Raw genomic sequence first — 19,222 nt, forward strand, 5'->3', positions numbered from 1 at the left:
CAGTGCCCATCACAGTCAGGAGGGCAATGCCCATCAGTCAGGAGGGCGGTGCCCATCACATTCAGGAGGGCAGTGCTCATCAGTCAGGAGGGCGGTGCCCATCACAGTCAGGAGGGCAATGCCCATCACAGTCAGAAGATGTGATGTTCTAATCATTGGTACTCGTTCTATTCAGCCACTGACCAGATACACTGGGTCCACGCACAATACACAGCAACATGTATAAGTAACATGTACGGAGTGTATCCATAATGCTTGCCTTGAATATATGCTCGTCATACCCCTGTAAGGTACAGATGCACTGGGTCAGGATTTCTGTCTATGGTGAAAGATTGTCTGCTGTAATGCTGCTTACTTTCTCAACAGATTCTTATAAATCCTGTACACATTATCAGTACACTGTACATATAGCCGTGTACACATGATCAGTATACTGTACATGTAACCATGTACACATGATCAGTACACTGCTTTAGGTAGTTGTGCACTTGCAATTTATTTTCCATTTCAAAAGCGGTCAATTTTTTCTATGGAATTATATACATTGTACATATGGTATCGTTGTATAAATTTGGTCCTGAGTAATTCTGTTTACAATCTGTCAGTTGTGTTGGTTTCTAAATATTTTTCATTTCGACATTGATTTTATTAAGAATTGTCAGTTTTGCATCTTTGTATACATGTTTGTTTCAAGTATTGCTTCGTACTCTCTCGACTAATTCTGATGAAAAATTGTAGACAAGAGAGAGAAAAATGTAAAGAGGTTTACTACTATTGCAAAACAAGTTTTACAAACTTATATGAATGATATTTCTTGGCCTGGATGGAAGCATGTAGGGGTTTTAATATGGGAGGAAACCCACAGTGTCGGGTACAGTAGTACCCCATATACCTTTTCATGTCCAATCGAGGAATTGAACCCGGCCTGTCTATGTGAAAAGTGATGACCCAGATAAGGGAAATAACTAAGGTTGTCATTGACACAGCCGACTTACGATTTATTTTTCCGTTATAGATGTTCTCTCTTTGTATGCTCTTTATAAAGTTTTAGTTGGGGGTATTGGAGATATACAATTGTAAATCTACGGCCTACAGTTCTACATTTGATGTTGTACTATTGAACGACAAAAACATGTGTCTGGTGAATTTATATTGGGATACAATCATGGCACAGCACATTTTTTTTATTTTTATACCAGATTTATATTTTGTAAAAAAAAAAAAGTTGGTTTGAGAGTGAGGTTTGGCTATACATTTTGTATTTGTAATATAGTCAGTGTATACAATATGTACTTCACACTTAGGATTTAACAGATCTTATACTTTACAAAACAATACAATATGTAATGAGTTAATCAGTATGAATTCCTGGATCATAGAATGTTTAACAGTCGTTAAGCAATAATTTGAATTAAAGGTCAAAAATTGTACCTGATGCAAGCTTCTACTAAGTCTGCTTTGTCTAATTTTCGTGTCAGTACACATAAATATACATCGATAGCTGAAGGTGCTTTGGCGTAAATTTTGGTGTAAATTTCATTTAAAGATTGATTAGATGTATATTCCATTGTAACGAGTCTTACAACAGGTACATAACAAGCTTGTATGTCAGTGCATGTGTACTTATACTGTCCAGAATGCCAAGTCAATAAATAAAGTACAGTTTAACGGTTTGTTTTATCTTTATTCTTATTGTCAGTGAAATGGTTTCTCCCTACAAATGTCATTGTATTACTCCGCTGATATGCTAATTAGCCGCTTTACCAGCTTGATGTTACAATACACTTCTCAATCCAATATTGTCAGATTGGAACCTTTCCAAATCACCTTCTATGGTTACATTGGTTACGGTGTGTCTGAACATGTCCCTAAAGTTTCAGAAAGATCCCATCACAACTTCACGAGATAAAGCAATAACTTTCAAATGTCAAAATCCGTAGTGGTCTGAAATAACGGAGAAAGATCCATCGAGTACTTTCTGAGAAATAGCACAAATAAGAATGTTTTGAGGACAGATGGAGGACCACAGATAGAAAAGGCAATTAGCTATAGGAACAACACAATATCCGAGTATAGTGGGATAAAAACTAACTTAAACTTTAATGTTTTATCACAATTGAGAGTTACTACATAAGGTAGGAGAACCTGCCACACTATAATTTCATATGGTGGATACCTTAAAGTAGATGAGGGGCTTAATTGAGGATAAATATGGTACTAAACTTAAACGCATGGAGAGGGGTTCATTTGAGGATAAGGATGGTACTCTATGTACTAAGCATTAATCCAGACCTCTGGATACAAGTTGTAGAAAGAAAACTAAAGTAGGTATTGCAATAAATATCTGTTTATTGACATGGGTAACAATGTGTAAGGTAAACTGCATCAAAGAGATTTGAACATATTGTTTTGGTCCAACTCTTCAATATTTAATACATACCCATTTATCCACTAGTGTGTGTCGAGACATCATACAGACACATTTCCTCAACAAGGCATACATAGCACTACTGCCGACACATTGGGACAAGATACACGGAATACACAGGTAAGCACTGGTCAGATTATACAGTTAAAATAAACACTGTCTAGGTCTGAACACACAGGTTACACTCAAAGGGACTTATTAAAATAGATTTAAAATTACATGTGTAGAGATTGTTTCAATTGCCTGCTATCACTACAAGTGGTGTATAAAATCACCTTAGCAGTAGAAACTTGAAATAATCAAATATTCCGATTATTACCTGCTAATTGGAATATGAAAGAAGTTGAATACTTAAAAAAGTACTAGTTTCATATACATGTATATATTTTCTAAACACTGCACATCTGATCAGCATTTTGGCAGTAACATCAGAAATGACATAATTGAATTGGATGTATTTTCACTGAATTCTGCAGAAAACGACCCCTACAGCTTGCATTAAAAAAAAAAAAGATTTCACAGACTTTGTAACTTAAAACTTAATTGGTTTTTGGCAAATAAAGAAATAAAAAATTCCATAAACACCTGACAAGTGTCAGTGATACTAATACTTAAGGCTAATCCTGTTATACAGCTCAGCATTTAAGTCATATTCCAATTCCGTATATTCTGTTAACAATAAAATTTGTTGAACACATTTATTTCTTGCTACATGTAGGTTTGATGAACCTCACTGAAACCAGTATTTTTATTATAAATCACACCTATAGAAACAAACATTGACATCCTATCAAACAACTTTATAAAAAGAACATACTTTGATATGCATATACCACAGATCATACTGAAATAAATTGTGTAGAAACATAAGGCACTGAATTTCATAGACTTTTATACTGAACAGAGGAGCCTGTGTAATCTGACAGGAACCTCTATAATCTGACAGGAGCCTCTATAATCTGACAGGAGTCTGCATAATTTGACAGGAACCTCTATAATCTGACAGGAACCTCTATAATCTGACAGGAGTCTGCATAATTTGACAGGAGTCTGCATAATCTGACAGGAACCTCTATAATCTGACAGGATCCTGCATAATCTGACAGGAGTCTGCATAATCTGACAGGAACCTCTATAATCTGACAGGAGTCTGCATAATCTGACAGGAGTCTGCATAATTTGACAGGAACCTCTATAATCTGACAGGATCCTGCATAAACTGACAGGAGTCTGCATAATTTGACAGGAACCTCTATAATATGACAGGTACCTGCATAATCGGACAGGAACCTAAATAATCTGACAGGAGCTTCTATAATCTGACGGGACCCTCTATAATCTGTCAGGAACCTTTATAATCTGACAGGAATCTCTATAATCTGACAGGACCCTCTATAATCTGACAGGAGCCTCTATAATCTGACAGGGACCTCTATAATCCGACAGGACCCTCTATAATCTGACAGGATCCTGCATAATCTGACAGGAACCTCTATAATCTGACAGGATCCTGCATAAACTGACAGGAGTCTGCATAATTTGACAGGAATCTCTATAATCTGACAGGTGCCTGCATAATCAGACAGGACCCTATATAATCTGACAGGAGCCTCTATAATCTGACAGGAACCTCTATAAACTGACAGGAACCTCTATAATCTGACAGGAGCCTCTATAATCTGACAGGAGTCTGCATAATCTGACAGGATCCTGCATAATCGGACAGGACCCTATATAATCTGACAGGACCCTCTATAATCTGACAGGAATCTATAATCTGACAGGTGCCTGCATAATCTGACAGGAATCTCTATAATCTGACAGGAACCTCTATAATCTGACAGGACCCTCTATAATCTGACAGGACCCTCTATAATCTGACAGGAGACTGCATAATCTGTCAGGAACCTTTATAATCTGACAAGTGCCTGCATAATCTGACAGAAGACCCCACATAATCTGACTATCTGTATGTGTTCATACTCCGGATTATTCTAAACTACACAGGTTTTAATTATTACAGACAAAACCTGTTCAGATTATGGGATTATACAGGCTCCATTTTCTTCATGTGCAATAAACAAAACAAATTAGAACATGCATGTTACAAGATCTATTGCATTAGTACACTGAACATTAAATGTTATAAATTTTTATATTCAAAGTCTGCAAATAAGACTTCAAATTTGAAATGAAATTTGCATACAACCAGATTCGTATATGTAGAGATATGTATACCTTTAAAAAATAGTCTATATCTGTTGTTTAAATGTTAACATGATAAAGACATGAAATGAATGTGTACACAAGTAAAGATAAAAGATGTAAAACATATAAAAGATAAGTTGATTGGTGACAATGGTGGACGGCAATGTCTGAGCACTAACATGGTGATCTCCTTGACAACCAATTATTGGCCTTGACCTTGGAAGCTGCAAGGTTATTTATATATACAAACTGGAATTCAATTGGTCCTGTTGAGAAGTTTGGTTCAGCAGTAAAATGCCTGAGATTGATTTGTTTACATTTAATATGGTGTTTGTTTCAGTATTACAAATTAAATAATGACAACTGAATAAAAATAAAAATTACTTCTAAAAAGCAATAATTTATGGAAAGCATATCAAGGTATGTAGTAATTATGGAATGCATATTAGTATATCAGGTCGTAATAAGGGAAAAGGTCACAGAAAATTGACCTTAAGAAGACAATATAAATATACATATGTTAAAATGACGAAAGATTCACATTTGTTAGCACACAGAAACTCAACTTTTGTAAATTCTAATCTTGAATTTCACATTCATAAGACAAAAAATTTTACAACTTGATATGGTTTCAACTTTGAATAATCATATATAAGAAATGTAACCTTGAGAGTATAACATGTCCTCATCCTAATGTTATTATGTACAGTCTATTTTAAGATTCTGTAACAATACATATCTACTCTCGTTTTTTACAACCGGCCTAAACATGAAACTTGTTATAGGATATGAAACTAAAGAGATAAGAAGGGATCGATCACAACAGGCAAAGGAGACGTTGATGGTTCGTCTGTTTGTCAGTCGACCGGGGACCTTGATGGTTCGTCTGTTTATCAGTCGACTGGGGACCTTGATGGTTCATCTGTTTATCAGTCGACTGGGGACCTTGATGGTTCGTCTATTTATCAGTCGACCGGGGACCTTGATGGTTCGTCTGTTTATTAGTCGCCTGGGGACCTTGATGGTTCGTCTATTTATCAGTCGACCGGGGACCTTGATGGTTCGTCTATTTATCAGTCGACCGGGGACCTTGATAGTTCGTCTGTTTTTCAGTCGACCGGGGACCATGATGGTTCGTGTATTTATCAGTCGACCTCGAGGTCTTCTTTGCCAGTTGTGCTCGACTTATACTTATCTCTATATTCTCCTTATTCAATCACCCTGCATACCTTCAGATACCCAGGCGAGGGACCTAGGAACAAAAGATCCACCAACATATAACTGAATCTGTGTTTGCTCTATCCCCTGCTTACAAGATAGGAAACTGTTATATTATAATGTTACATGTATCATACTGACCATTGAAAAATGTCTGATTGTATGCAGTCATTATAAGCAATTCTGATGTCCAAATCTGAATGATAACTTAGTTTGATAGCCAAATAATATTTTACATGTATACATACGTTATTATGAATAATTTTCACTATAATATTTACTTTCTTAATCACCATTTAACTTTACACACTTTTTGTGGTCCTGCCACCAGGATTAGGAGAAATTTGCAGACAAAAATCAAAACTTCCAAGAAAAATTATTTTTTATGCCATTACACAATAAACAATAGGAGATTCATATTTCCTGTATGTATTTTACTTTTGTTAATTGGATGGAAATGAAATGAAAGAATCAAAAATAAATATGTACTGATTTTGTATGATGACTATACCGATTGGTTTTAAATCTTAATTAGAGATTCATATAGTGAGCACCAAACATTTATCTTTATGAAAGAATCGGATCAGCATCAAGATATAAACATGAAAATTAATATTACAGATTTTTATGGGAAATTGGAAGATGAAAGTCCTGTGATATACTGTACAAGTAAAGTGCCCTTCCTTATACAATCATATTGTCACAGCCTCAGTTGATTTACCACACTCTCATGGATCTAAATGTATCAGTTTTAAAAGTCACTGAAGATAAAGAGTGAAAACCTGACATGAAACAAGATTCTCCCAATCTTGACAAAATGACCTGGGCAAATAAATCATCATCATCATGCATGTACACAATGTCTTGTGGATTTTCAGGGGAGATAATTCTCAAAAATTATAATGTAGACCTTTATTTTTACCATTGAAACGAAAATGTACGAAATTGGCAAAAACAATGCGAAGGAGAACAAAAGGATGATTGATTGTATTGAATACATGTTAATTTGAAGTATTAAAAGAAAGCTAATCATAATTATATTCATCAATACAATTCATTTTTATACATGAAGGCTGTGTTTGAAACTTACTCTTTGACAAAATTTGATGCTTCATTTGGCAAAATAAATAGAGCTGTTAAACGATTTTATATACATGAGCATTAATTCTATCACAGCGCACTTGGCAAGACAAAATGCATAGAAGTCTAGTGTCACTCAGTTACACTCCCCAGCTATATAATCACTCGGTCTCAGACCTAATTACACTCCCCAGTTATATAATCACTCGGGTCTCCGACACTCCACAGTTATATAATCACTCATCTCGTACACTCCACAGTTATATAATCACTCGGTCTCCGACACTCCCCAGTTATATAATCACTCGGTCTCAGACACTCCACAGTTATATAATCAGGTCTTTGACCAGTTTACACTCCACAGTTATATAATCACTTGGGTCTCAGACACTCCACAGTTATATAATCACTCGGTCTCGGATCTAGTTACAATTCCCAGTTATATAATCACTCGTCTCAGACAGATCTCTAGTTGACATTTTAAATATTAACATATATTGCATAGCTAATATATAGATACGAAATACAAGAGAAAAACACCATATTCTAGACTTAAAACATTCCATACATATATCAATGTTCAAAACAAAAAAATTCATCCATATTCTTATCAAAAAGACTTCTGCTATGACATTCAGAGGTATATGTTGAAAAGTGAGGACTATGAAACGGGTGCATGCTGATGAGTAATTGGTAGTTCTGGACTCTCGAAAAAGTTTTAGGAAAAGTATTCTTGTACATTGGATCAAGTATGAAACAAAAGAAGACAAAATTTGACAATGAGGAAGTCCATGAGAGCTACAGCCAATCTGAGGGCTGGATGCTTCAGAAATCAGCACTCCTCAAAACATTTTGAACTGTATCTCTCGGTAGTTGAATACATTTCCCCATTGAGATGTAAATCTTAGGTTTTTTTACTACAACTTATATCTCCGTCCACAGGTCTCGGTTATGACCAGGGTCTAACACTGTCCGCGGAATCACACTTTTGTTGATGACATCTTGTGTGGTCATTCCCCGATTAACACGTGTGTCACGGTTTGATGCCCTCGAGTAACTCGCATACTGACCACTTTTGTCAGGAGAATGGTTATAGTTGTAATTTTGAGAATTTTGTGAACTGACCTGAAACATAAAACAAAACATTCTATTGACTTTGAAAATTAAACATATTACTGGTGTCAATCTTGATCCCATAAAACTTTACGGACATAAATCTTAACCCCTGAAAATTGTCTGGACATAAAAACAAATATTTTCAGAAGAAATTTTAACTTTGATGGAACTGGTTTACACATGACCATGAACACCCTGAGTATACAAATAAGTCTTGCACATCTTCCAGTTAGCGAATGCCCGTATACACACCATAAAGATGAAATAATCAATACCTGTATGTAGCCTATATGAAACCATATTATAACTTCCAGAGAAGATGTAACTAAGTAACAACCGTGTACTTTCTTGTAAGAAAACAAGGACAGTACTCACATTTTGGGAGAGTGGGGTGAGAATGTTTTGGCCTCGCCCCGTAGACACGCCTACTGATGATACTCCACTGGTGGACACGCCCTTACTGGGGGAGGTCTGGCCGTCCTGGTTATAAAGACGACGTATATTGTCCTGTGTGGCGTACATTCGCTTTGTATCTGGAGGAGTGCTGTACAGCTTCTTGATGGTATCACTGGTGCCGAAAGTTCGACTTTTTGGGGACATGCCTGCTGGAGAGTTCTGAACACTTACTGGGGGGCGGGGCAAAGGGCGGTCCTGAACACTGGAATATCCTACTCTACCCCTTGTAGGGGTTGAATTGTTTGTGGAGGGGGACATTCCCTGGTTGTGGACTGTACCATTCATCTTTGGAGGGCCACGAGGACTAGAATTCAGCGTTCCCTGATTATGCAGGTCATAGTTCATTCCTCCATTGTTTCTAGAATCAGAGTTCACACTTGGTTGTCCCCGATTGTCAGAATTCATTCTTCCCTGTGACCTGGGACCAGAGTTCATTGGGGCCCGTTCCCTAGTGTCAGGGGTCATTCTTGCTGCCTGGCCCCTAGGGGCTGAGTTGACCCTTATCTGGTCCCTGGGATCTGTTCTTGTTGGAGTATAGGTACTGGTGTGGTCCCTCTGAGGCAGAGGAGGTGGACCTCTAGCCTGCCTGGAAACAACAACCCATAACAGTAGTTATATAGAGGTAATGATAATGTGCCACACACAGAATCAAGAAAACAGCACATACATCACATCTAAAACATTTAAACAATGAACCATACATATACATTACAGACAGAGGAGACTATCCTGGTCAGTGTTAAATGTTGTAATATCAAGAAATAAATAATGCATTCATGAAATACTTTTGAACTTTGTCATGTTAAAGAAGCTTAGAGGGAAACAGGAAGTCTAGATATGTCTGCTAAAGAACAGATTTAGATAGTCTAATTTCTGCTGGTGTTAGCAAATTGTTCTCTGCAGATTACCATACTATAAACAACCAATAGTTTTCAGCAAAGACATGTCCAAGATCCCAGGGGACTGATCCTAATGATTTCCTTGCACTATAAAATATTGATTGGTACTTTTACCATTTTGAGGTTTTACTCAAAAACAAATTTTCTTAGTCATCTGGTATACATGTAAAACTAAGCCAGTTAAATTATGCAGTAACTCATGATCACAGTACTAATGTTTAAAGCAGATAATTATGTAACTTTGTAAATGTAAATTTAATGAATTTAATGCCAAAAGTTTTATGTATAATTGGCCATTTTTATAAATCTAATTAATGTCCATACATTAGAAACATCTTAATTTCCATAACTCTGATTGACTAAAAAAAGGGATGGGCAGGTGAGAATCAATAATTGGTGTTACTATTTTTGGAAAGATTAGGTAATAGTAATATAGCTTTAATGACATCATTTCAAAAGTGACATGTCACAATTTAAGCTCTTTGCCAACCACAGTAATTCTGACTGGACAAGTTTCTTAATTTCACCATACTTTAAGTGCAAAAAGATCATGATTTCATATTGAACATAACAGTACATAACTTTAATCTTGGTGAATATGTAGTTGGAAAAAGACATTGACACTGGCCTTGTCTCAGTCAAATCTCATTCTCGAGTTCTATAACTGCATGCTCACCACCACTAGTATGTACAGAATCTATTAATATTCTTTATAAACTGCCACAAAAATCCTTTTGTTTTTACATCTGAATTCTCAAAAAAATATCATGAAATGTCTCTTTCACCTCAATTTTAATTGAGTGTACAGTGTGTAATGTATAAATAGTCAGTCATGTCAGTCTGACAACAGGTTAGTCCCCTCTCTGTGTAGCACATCTCATACATATACAGAAAACCACAACAAAATCAGGAATGGGATATACACAGTAGAAAACTATACCAGGTAACATCGGGTATATACAACAGTGACCGGCTCACAAGCCATGCAGGGTGTAAGTTTGGTGAGTAAGGAGCATGCCAAAATGGTTAATTACACAAAAATATACATATATATATACGTGTATATATACTGATTCCAGGCACAAATCACAGTAAGGACCAAACAGCTGACTTACAGTCAGTGTGTAGAGGAGTCACATTATGCTTGTAACTTAAATATCTCAGAAATAAAAATTTACATATACATGTATTTTTGTATTGAATAAAAAAAATAAGGAATTGTTATGATTCTATGAGAAAAAATAAAGATACAAATTTGTTATGTTTCTATGAGAACAAAAAAGTTACAAATTTGTTACGTTTCTATGAGAACAAAAAAGTTACAAATTTGTTACGTTTCTATGAGAACAAAAAAGTTACAAATTTGTTACGTTTTTATGCAAAAAAAAAATTAAAAATTTGTTATGTTTTTATGAGATCAAGGAAAAAAGTTCAATATTCATTAGAAATGTGACATGGTTCTTATCTGAAGCTTGTACTTGAAGTGTAAACATTAGTATATACACTGATGTTAAAACAGAGAGGACGGTTAACATTGGGATGGGTGAGACATTAGGGTGGATTTATTCTACCTTGACCCCGCCTCCTCATCACCCTCATCAACAACCTCAGCAGCCTCCTCCTCATTATTGCACTCCCCCTCCTCAACATCCTCCTTAACTTCCTGTGGCCGATCTCCCTCCTCCTCAGGGGGGACATTGCTGGACGGAGTTACCCGCCCTTTGTTATGACTACGCTGTGAGCTGTATCGTTGGGGAGAATTAAGGATTATTTTGTGACATACAAACATTTATTGTTATGTAAATTCTGACTTCAACTCAAACTCGCGTCATTTGTATGACAGTAAGACCTGTTCCCTGTATTATTATATCATCTGTATAGAGATATGAGTGTTGATACTTTCAATTATTGTCAACATATCTGACTGTTTAATTTTGAAGGAGATCTAAATCAAAGTAGAAATGTATATATTACGGGTATTAACTGTCATTACTTTATTCTTAATACTTTCATCATCCTAAGTTTTCACACCTAAGTTAGACATTAACGCCTACTTCATTACCTACTTGCATTTTACACTTCATTGCCTACATTATATTTCATTTTCTATTTTATTCTTCATCACCTACTATATACTTCATCACCTACTTGATAACTTATTGCCTACTTTATACTTCATCATCTAGTTTATACTTCATCACCTACTTGATAACTTATTGCCTACTTTATACTTCATAACCTGCTTGATAACTTATTGCCTACTTTACACTTCATCACCTACTTTATAACTTATTGCCTACTTTATACTTCATCACCTACTTGATAACTTATTGCCTACTTTACACTTCATCACCTACTTGATAACTTATTGCCTACTTTACACTTCATCACCTACTTGATAACTTATTGCCTACTTTATACTTCATCACCTACTTGATAACTTATTGCCTACTTTATACTTCATCACCTACTTGATAACTTATTGCCTACTTTATACTTCATCACCTACTAGATAACTTATTGCCTACTTTATACTTCATCACCTACTTGATAACTTATTGTCTGCTTTATACTTCATCATTTACTTTATATTTTATTGCCTACTTTGTACTTCATCATCTACTTTATAAATTATTGTCTAGTTTGTACTTCATCTACTTTATAATTTATACTTTATTGCCTACGTTAGTCTTTGCCTACTTCACATTTCATGACATTTTCATTAACTGTACTACCAGAGGGTTGGAGCCTATAAAGTCTGTTGTGATATAAGGGAGATAAGATTACTTTAGTGTGATAAACACACAACTGACCTGGCCAATTTATCATTGATACAATCTTAGACCCCAGCCAATTTATCACTGATACAATCTTAGACCCAGGCCAATTTATCACTGATACAATCTTAGACCCCGGCCAATTTATCATTGATACAATCTTAGTTTGTTGTGAATCCTCTGTGTACCCAGTATACTACTGCCATACAAATAACAGGAGCTGGAGCTGTTGGACTGTTACTGACTAGTCGAGTCACATTCCAGTCTTGTAAAACCACAATTATTTTTATTTAATGTGTTAATACACTCTTAGTTATTTTCATAACCCTCTTCTTGAAAGTAAAAAACAATACATTATTATCAAATTCATTATTTAATAATTGTTAGAAAAACAATGCAATATCACACTTTGTTATCTGTAGTCTGAAGTCAGGGAGACATACAGAATCTGGTTATACAAGCCAGCCACATGTCACATCACGCCGAATATGAATGCCATGATGAGGAAGATGACGTTATGAAGTTTTTTTTGTTGTTGTTGTGGTTGTTGTCATGATGGAAATGATGATTTGATGGGCTACGATGATGAAATGATAATGATGATATGACATGATCAGTTTGACCCTACAGCCAGCGTCATCGTTTCCAGGGTACATAAGTCAGGCAGTGGTACGTATACCAGAATGGACTAGGGTGGGGGACAGTATATAAAGGGATTGTATACATCTGGAATAGTGCAAGGATTGACACACTGGTATAATATAAAGGTGGGAAACTCTAGAGAATATAATGTATATACTTCTGGTGATCACAACCTATATATATATATATACCGGGGTGTATATAATCAACTAGGGAGGAAAGTAACATGCTATACATCTATAGGGAAAGGCTACACAAACTACAGCGTAACATAAATTATACAGGGAACCAATCATGAAAAGCAAATTCTTAATAATAATTATGTACATCAATAACTGAAAACTAAAAAATTGTCATAACAATATAAATAATCAACGCTAAGCAAACTACGGATAATAGATTTTAAAATAATATACCACTGCACCAATGTATAAACTATTTCAGCGCCATCAAGCATAGAGGTTTGGAATCAATTCTACGTTACTGCCCTGAAATAAACTACAGAGTACAGCTTGGTATATCGAGCATTTTGTAATGTACAAGGAACCGTTAACAGCTTCTGTTACATACAGGGAAATATACAGTCTCTATACCTACCGATATACAGGCTTGACTCTCTTATCTGGGAAGTTGGTTTTTATCAGTATTGTACAGAGAACAAATTTTGATGATAGATATTTGTAGAGAGAGAGAAAACCATGCTTCAAAATTGACTTCTTCGGTAGGAACACTATCAGTTGATTTTTATAAAATAAAATCATGGTCATTTACAGTTACTCACGTAAGTATTATCTTTATGACCATATATGGAATACAATGAGGTAATGATCATATTTGGAGATATAAATGAGACTATAATGGTTTGATAATGACTTTTTCATGGTCCGATATTTGTTTAATATGACATATGCATGTTTAATATGACATGAAGGGCATGACATGAACAGGCGAGCAGATATTAAAGTGATATTGGTGAAAAGCAGGCCAGACATTAACATTGTGACAACACTGACATAGTATCTCAGATACATGTATATTCTATGGTGGCATTATGTGTAGTGAGCAGTGAAACTGTTACAGAGAAAATGATACTTTATAATCAGTGTTTTACCTTGGGAGATACACTTAACATGGCTTTACATCAGGAGATACACTTAACACTGATTTACCTTGGGAGATAAATTTTACACAGATTTACCTTGGGAGATACACTTAACACTGATTTACCTTGGGAGATACACCTAACACTGATTTATCTTGGGAGATAAACTTAACACTGATTTACCTTGGAAGATACACTTATCACTGATTTACCTTGGGAGATACACTTAACACTGATTTACCTTGGGAGATACACTTAACACTGATTTACCTTGGGAGATACACTTAACACTGATTTACCTTGGGAGATACACTTAACACTGCTTTACCTTGGGAGATACACTTAAACACTGATTTACCCTGGGAGATACACTTAACACTGATTTACCTTGGGAGATACACTTAAACACTGATTTACCTTGGGAGATACACTTAACACTGATTTACCTTGGGAGATACACTTAACACTGATTTACCTTGGGAGATACACTTAACACTGATTTACCTTGGGAGATACACTTAACACAGATTTACCTTGGGAGATACACTTAACACTGATTTACCTTGGGAGATACACTTAACACTGATTTACCTTGGGAGATACACTTAACACTGATTTACCCTGGGAGATACACTTAACACTGATTTACCCTGGGAGATACACTTAACACTGATTTACCTTGGGAGATACACTTAACACTGATTTACCCTGGGAGATACACTTAACACTGATTTACCTTGGGAGATACAATTAACACTGATTTACCTTGAGTGATACACTTAACTTAACACTGCTTTAAGTTCCTTCAGAGTCACATTTGACTGTAACATCTCCAATACAGATTTTATTTCTAACCAGCATCATGTTGATATGAAACTGACCCTTTTTGATTTCAGATTAATGCAGATAAAAATGATCATGAACTTAATGAGAGTATACTGTTTAGAATAGATCACAAATGTAGTTACCTGCGAAGCTGGTATTGAACAGGTCTATCAGACCTTCCCTGTTCAAATGACCTTGGTACCTCACTTGATCTTGACTCTGGGTTATGTGTCCTTGCTTGACCTTGGTTTCTTTGGTCATTCCTCCTTTGACTGGAGACACTGGGCAGAGTTGGCATTGGACCTCGCACTTGACCACTCGACCTTATTCTATTCTGATCATTTGACCTTGACCTATCCTGATCATTTGACCTTGAGTAATCTTTTGACCTTGACCTATCCTGGTCATTTGACCTTGAGTAATCATTTGACCTTGACCTATCCTGATCATTCGACCTTGAGTAATCAGTTGATCTTCCTCTTTCCTGATCATTTGACCTTGACCTATCCTGATCATTTGACCTTGATTGGTCGGTTGACCTTGCTCTTTCCTGATCATTTGACCTTGACCTATCACCTGTGTTCTGTTCATTAGAGCTGGGCCTGTCATTTGACGGAGGTTGGTCTGGTCTTTTATCATCCATTTTATTGCTGTATCGGTTTGATCCTCTGACATTTTCCATTCTAAATTAATAAGAAAGGAATCAGTACGACTGAAGAATTATGTTCTAAGACTTACATTTAATTAGACATCCAATTTTTGTTTTGGTTTCAAAAGAGATTTTATTACAGAATATCAGCCCTGGACCAAGGAAAAGTGATATCATACACACGCAGGTAACAGATTCTATTGACCTATTTGACTTTCAATGGGCCAGAAGTTGAACTTTTTACAAATAATTAATGTTAACCAAATTATTTTCGCATATTTTGAGGACGATTAGAAATCAAATTAAACTTAGAGGCTTTATTATTTGAGAGGTTTTTATTTCCATGAGTGGGAGACCTCTTTAGACTAGAAAATGTGTCCTTGGCTTAGCATCCTTTAGTAACATTTTCACAATCCATGTCTTTCAGCATATTTGGACATAATGATTGTTACCATTGATAAATAGCTATGTAGCAGGCTTAAACCTGTTTTTATCAATTTACCAAGTCTCCCAGCCTCACTTCCATGCCTACCTGTTTTCAAATCTCTGGTCTGCACGGCTTCTACTGTCGTCAAGGGAAACACCAAGTGATGCCTGATAATGTAGACATTTCATAATAAACGACAGCTAACATTACCTCAAAGAAATAAAGAAATAATTCATTGATATTTCAATAACATCACTTGTATATAAACATTTGAAATCATTTGTAAAAAGCTGAAAATCAACAATTACAAATCATCTGCATTATAGTTTAACTGTACAGTCAAGTTAGTGACGTTCAAAACTGATGTTACTTTAAATGGAAACAATTTATTTCCGTGATATGCAATGTTGAATTTTAATCCATTCAGCAAATCTTTATTCAAGGTCACAAATCGAACATTGAAAGGCTGGCAGAAAATCATAGATTGTCTTCAATAACTTCACTTTATATCAGAAACTTCAATGAAAATTAGAATTTTTACATAGATTGGGGAAAAAATATTCAATTTATTTATTTATTTTAATCCATTTACTCATTAAAAGAAAAGTATGAAGACATATCAAATTAACAAAATGACAGTATACAGGGTAACAGATATCGTTGGTTATATAGCACACAAAAAGCAGACAACTGTGCTTGGCTTACCGTACATAGTGTCACAGTACACAAATAATATATAGAGGATATTGAATGGATTCCTGTTGAATATGACATATATTTCACAAGTATGAAATATATGTTACATGTATATTCAAAGGGAAACCATTCGATTTAGGCTACTGTTTATTGCATTTTTATGCTAAAAAACAAAGTTAAAAACATCGAAAAATTGATAGTGTCAAAAAGTGACAGAATCAGTAACATGATTCATGACATCGTCTCTTTGTGACGTTACTCCACTTCAACTTGACACCGCCATTTTGAAAGGGCTGATCAGCACAATTTAAGCGTTTTCTGCTGTTATCAAAGATTCTGTATATAAAAAGCTAATGTCAAGTGAGTATTTTGTCAAAAACTAATCTCAATATTTCAGAAATACAGCAAAATAACCCATCTAATCTCTTTGCTTCAATTGAAAGAATCTGCAACTTTCAATGAGATGAATACAAAGGTTAACTCTGATTGGTTAAAAACGAAAAACTAATATTTTCACTGCTCATTGCTGCAGTGAAAATTTGAGTTTTATCAGTTTGATGAATTTCTATATTTCACTGGCAAAAATGCAATAAATAGGGTTATGTTTTATATAGTAATAAACAAACAGTAATAAACAAACATGTAGCATAATAGATATATAAGAGTACTGGAAGACAATTTTAGCAATGAAATCTCACCAAGAATGATTACATAACACAAGAACAAAGGTTATAGGTCAGAGGTTAACACTGAACATTATATATTTAGTCACAAGACAAAGGTCAAAGGTTAAGGGTTAAGTTATGTAAGTCACATCCACAGCCAACCTGCTCAGAGCTGATGGTAGTGGAGTCAAAATCCCGGCTTCGCAAGGTATCATGAGAGTTTAGAGAAACACCGTCTTGGGATTGGAAGTCAAAGTGAGGCTGAAATTGGCAGTGTTCATCTCCATCAAATTAAACAAGTACCAATAGTTGAACCCTAAAACTATCAAACTTCTTCAGAATGCTTTTTGGCCAATGAGCAATGAACAAAAATTTGGAACAGATCATATCAGAAACATTGGTGATGACCTGCATCTGTGTTGATACAGTGGCTGGCTTTTAAGTCTTGTATAAATACATACCTTTGTATGGTCCACACCTGGTGGTCTGGTGGGTTGTTTGTCTGTCCCAGGACGACTAGGCAGTTGTCTGTCTGGCTGTTGGTTATATCTGTCATTTCGACTGTAATTAGACATTAGACAGGTAATAAACAATAGAAATTAACCCTAACAATTAGACCTTCACAAATCAACTACAGTTTTTATCACCAAGCAAACCCCTTCAATTTAAGTAATTATGTGAAAACTTCAAAAACTGTATATGCTAACAATTATGTATAATTAACCACTATGTACATCATGGTCAATATTTAGATTATGTAACTATATCATAGATTCGGATATAGAGAAAAAAAACATGCCTTCTGCTGTACATAACTTAAACAAACTAGATCTATGGTGATATTCCATTGACTCAGAATTTCAGGTGAATATGGATATATCCTAACACACAGAGTCCACTTCCACAGAAGTCCTAGAGCAACAGCAGATTATAGTCGTCCAAGTTACCTACCTCTTGAGTTTGTAATTACTGTTGGTGTCACTGAAGTAAGTGTGTCGTATAGACTCTGGGGTATCTTGGTTAGGGTAGACAGGCTGTGCATCATCACCATTGGTCAAATGGATCCCAAGTCTGGGGTCAGGGTCAAGGTCACTACCAATACAAATGCATAAAATGACCTTCAACATTTGATGTCTGACTTAATTTTAGAAACTAGTCAAGGATCATCCTCATGGTGTGATTAAATTCGGTAGTAGGTAGCGAAATCAGGAAACACATTTCAAATGACCTACAGATTATTGACAGCAATGCTCCCTGTCCAAGGACAATTCACTTACCCTGTACTTTTTCTTTTCGGAGACCGGTACCGCTGTCGTGTTTTGGGAGAATATTTCACACGAAATGGCTCAGCCTTTGTCCTGAAATTCAGTTTATTCTCATTATGTTGAAACTTAAAAGATTCTTATGAATGAAAGTGTCGGATTCTTGAAAAAAAATAAATAGCTGGTTTTGTCGAAGTTAAGACATACATGAGGGAAAATATTACCAAAATACTGAATACAGTATTAACACTGACAACTTTAACACCTGGGTTCTAAATTATCATACTGAAGTTAAATCTAAACAAATCATATTAAAATCAAATATAAATTTTGATATTCAAAAGTAAAAACTAATATGAATGTGAATCAATTAAAAAGTTACTATTTTAATACTTTCTTCTATTTCACTGACTCCACAAAGTAATTAGTTTATATATAAATATATATACATGTGTATACCAATGTATAGGTTTTTTAATTTGTAAGAGAGACACTACATATCAGAAATTTCAAAACTGTTAATAATCAAAATAACACAATAGAATCAATAGTGTATATCATTTCTAACTTACTCAACTTGGACGAACGGTATGTCTCGTAGTTCTGCCTCTGTCATACCTTCTGTATCCACCAGATTATAGCTGTACAAATAAGTCAGGGGGTCAGGATATAGGATATTTCTACCCATTGTAACATGTGAAACATCAGGTCAGGATATAGGATATATCTACCCATTGTAACATGTGAAACATCAGGTCAGGATATAGGATAT

General features: G+C 35.3%; 1 protein-coding gene across 8 annotated transcripts in view; it reads right to left on the bottom strand.

Annotated features, from left to right (window-relative positions):
• Positions 1–2,331: 2,331 nt before the first annotated feature.
• The window catches only part of LOC117334945 (serine/arginine repetitive matrix protein 5-like), a 54,062-nt gene continuing 37,171 nt past the window's right edge, over positions 2,332–19,222 (bottom strand). For 3 of the 8 annotated variants that reach the window (XM_033894807.1, XM_033894806.1, XM_033894804.1), the window contains 10 exons: positions 19,023–19,091; positions 18,466–18,546; positions 18,140–18,280; positions 17,650–17,749; positions 17,351–17,449; positions 15,933–15,994; positions 14,895–15,434; positions 10,977–11,147; positions 8,426–9,092; positions 2,332–8,059 (listed from right to left, as the gene is read on the bottom strand). In XM_033894807.1, the coding sequence (XP_033750698.1) occupies positions 7,859–8,059; positions 8,426–9,092; positions 10,977–11,147; positions 14,895–15,434; positions 15,933–15,994; positions 17,351–17,449; positions 17,650–17,749; positions 18,140–18,280; positions 18,466–18,546; positions 19,023–19,091 (2,131 nt within the window). In that variant the 3' untranslated portion in view covers positions 2,332–7,858. The remainder of the gene's footprint in view (positions 8,060–8,425; positions 9,093–10,976; positions 11,148–14,894; positions 15,435–15,932; positions 15,995–17,350; positions 17,450–17,649; positions 17,750–18,139; positions 18,281–18,465; positions 18,547–19,022; positions 19,092–19,222) is intronic. The other 5 variants (XR_004534259.1, XR_004534258.1, XR_004534257.1 and 2 more) reach the window with 5 other exon arrangements.

Source organism: Pecten maximus, chromosome 9, assembly GCF_902652985.1.
Source record: "Pecten maximus chromosome 9, xPecMax1.1, whole genome shotgun sequence".
Classification (NCBI taxonomy): Eukaryota; Metazoa; Mollusca; class Bivalvia; order Pectinida; family Pectinidae; genus Pecten; species Pecten maximus.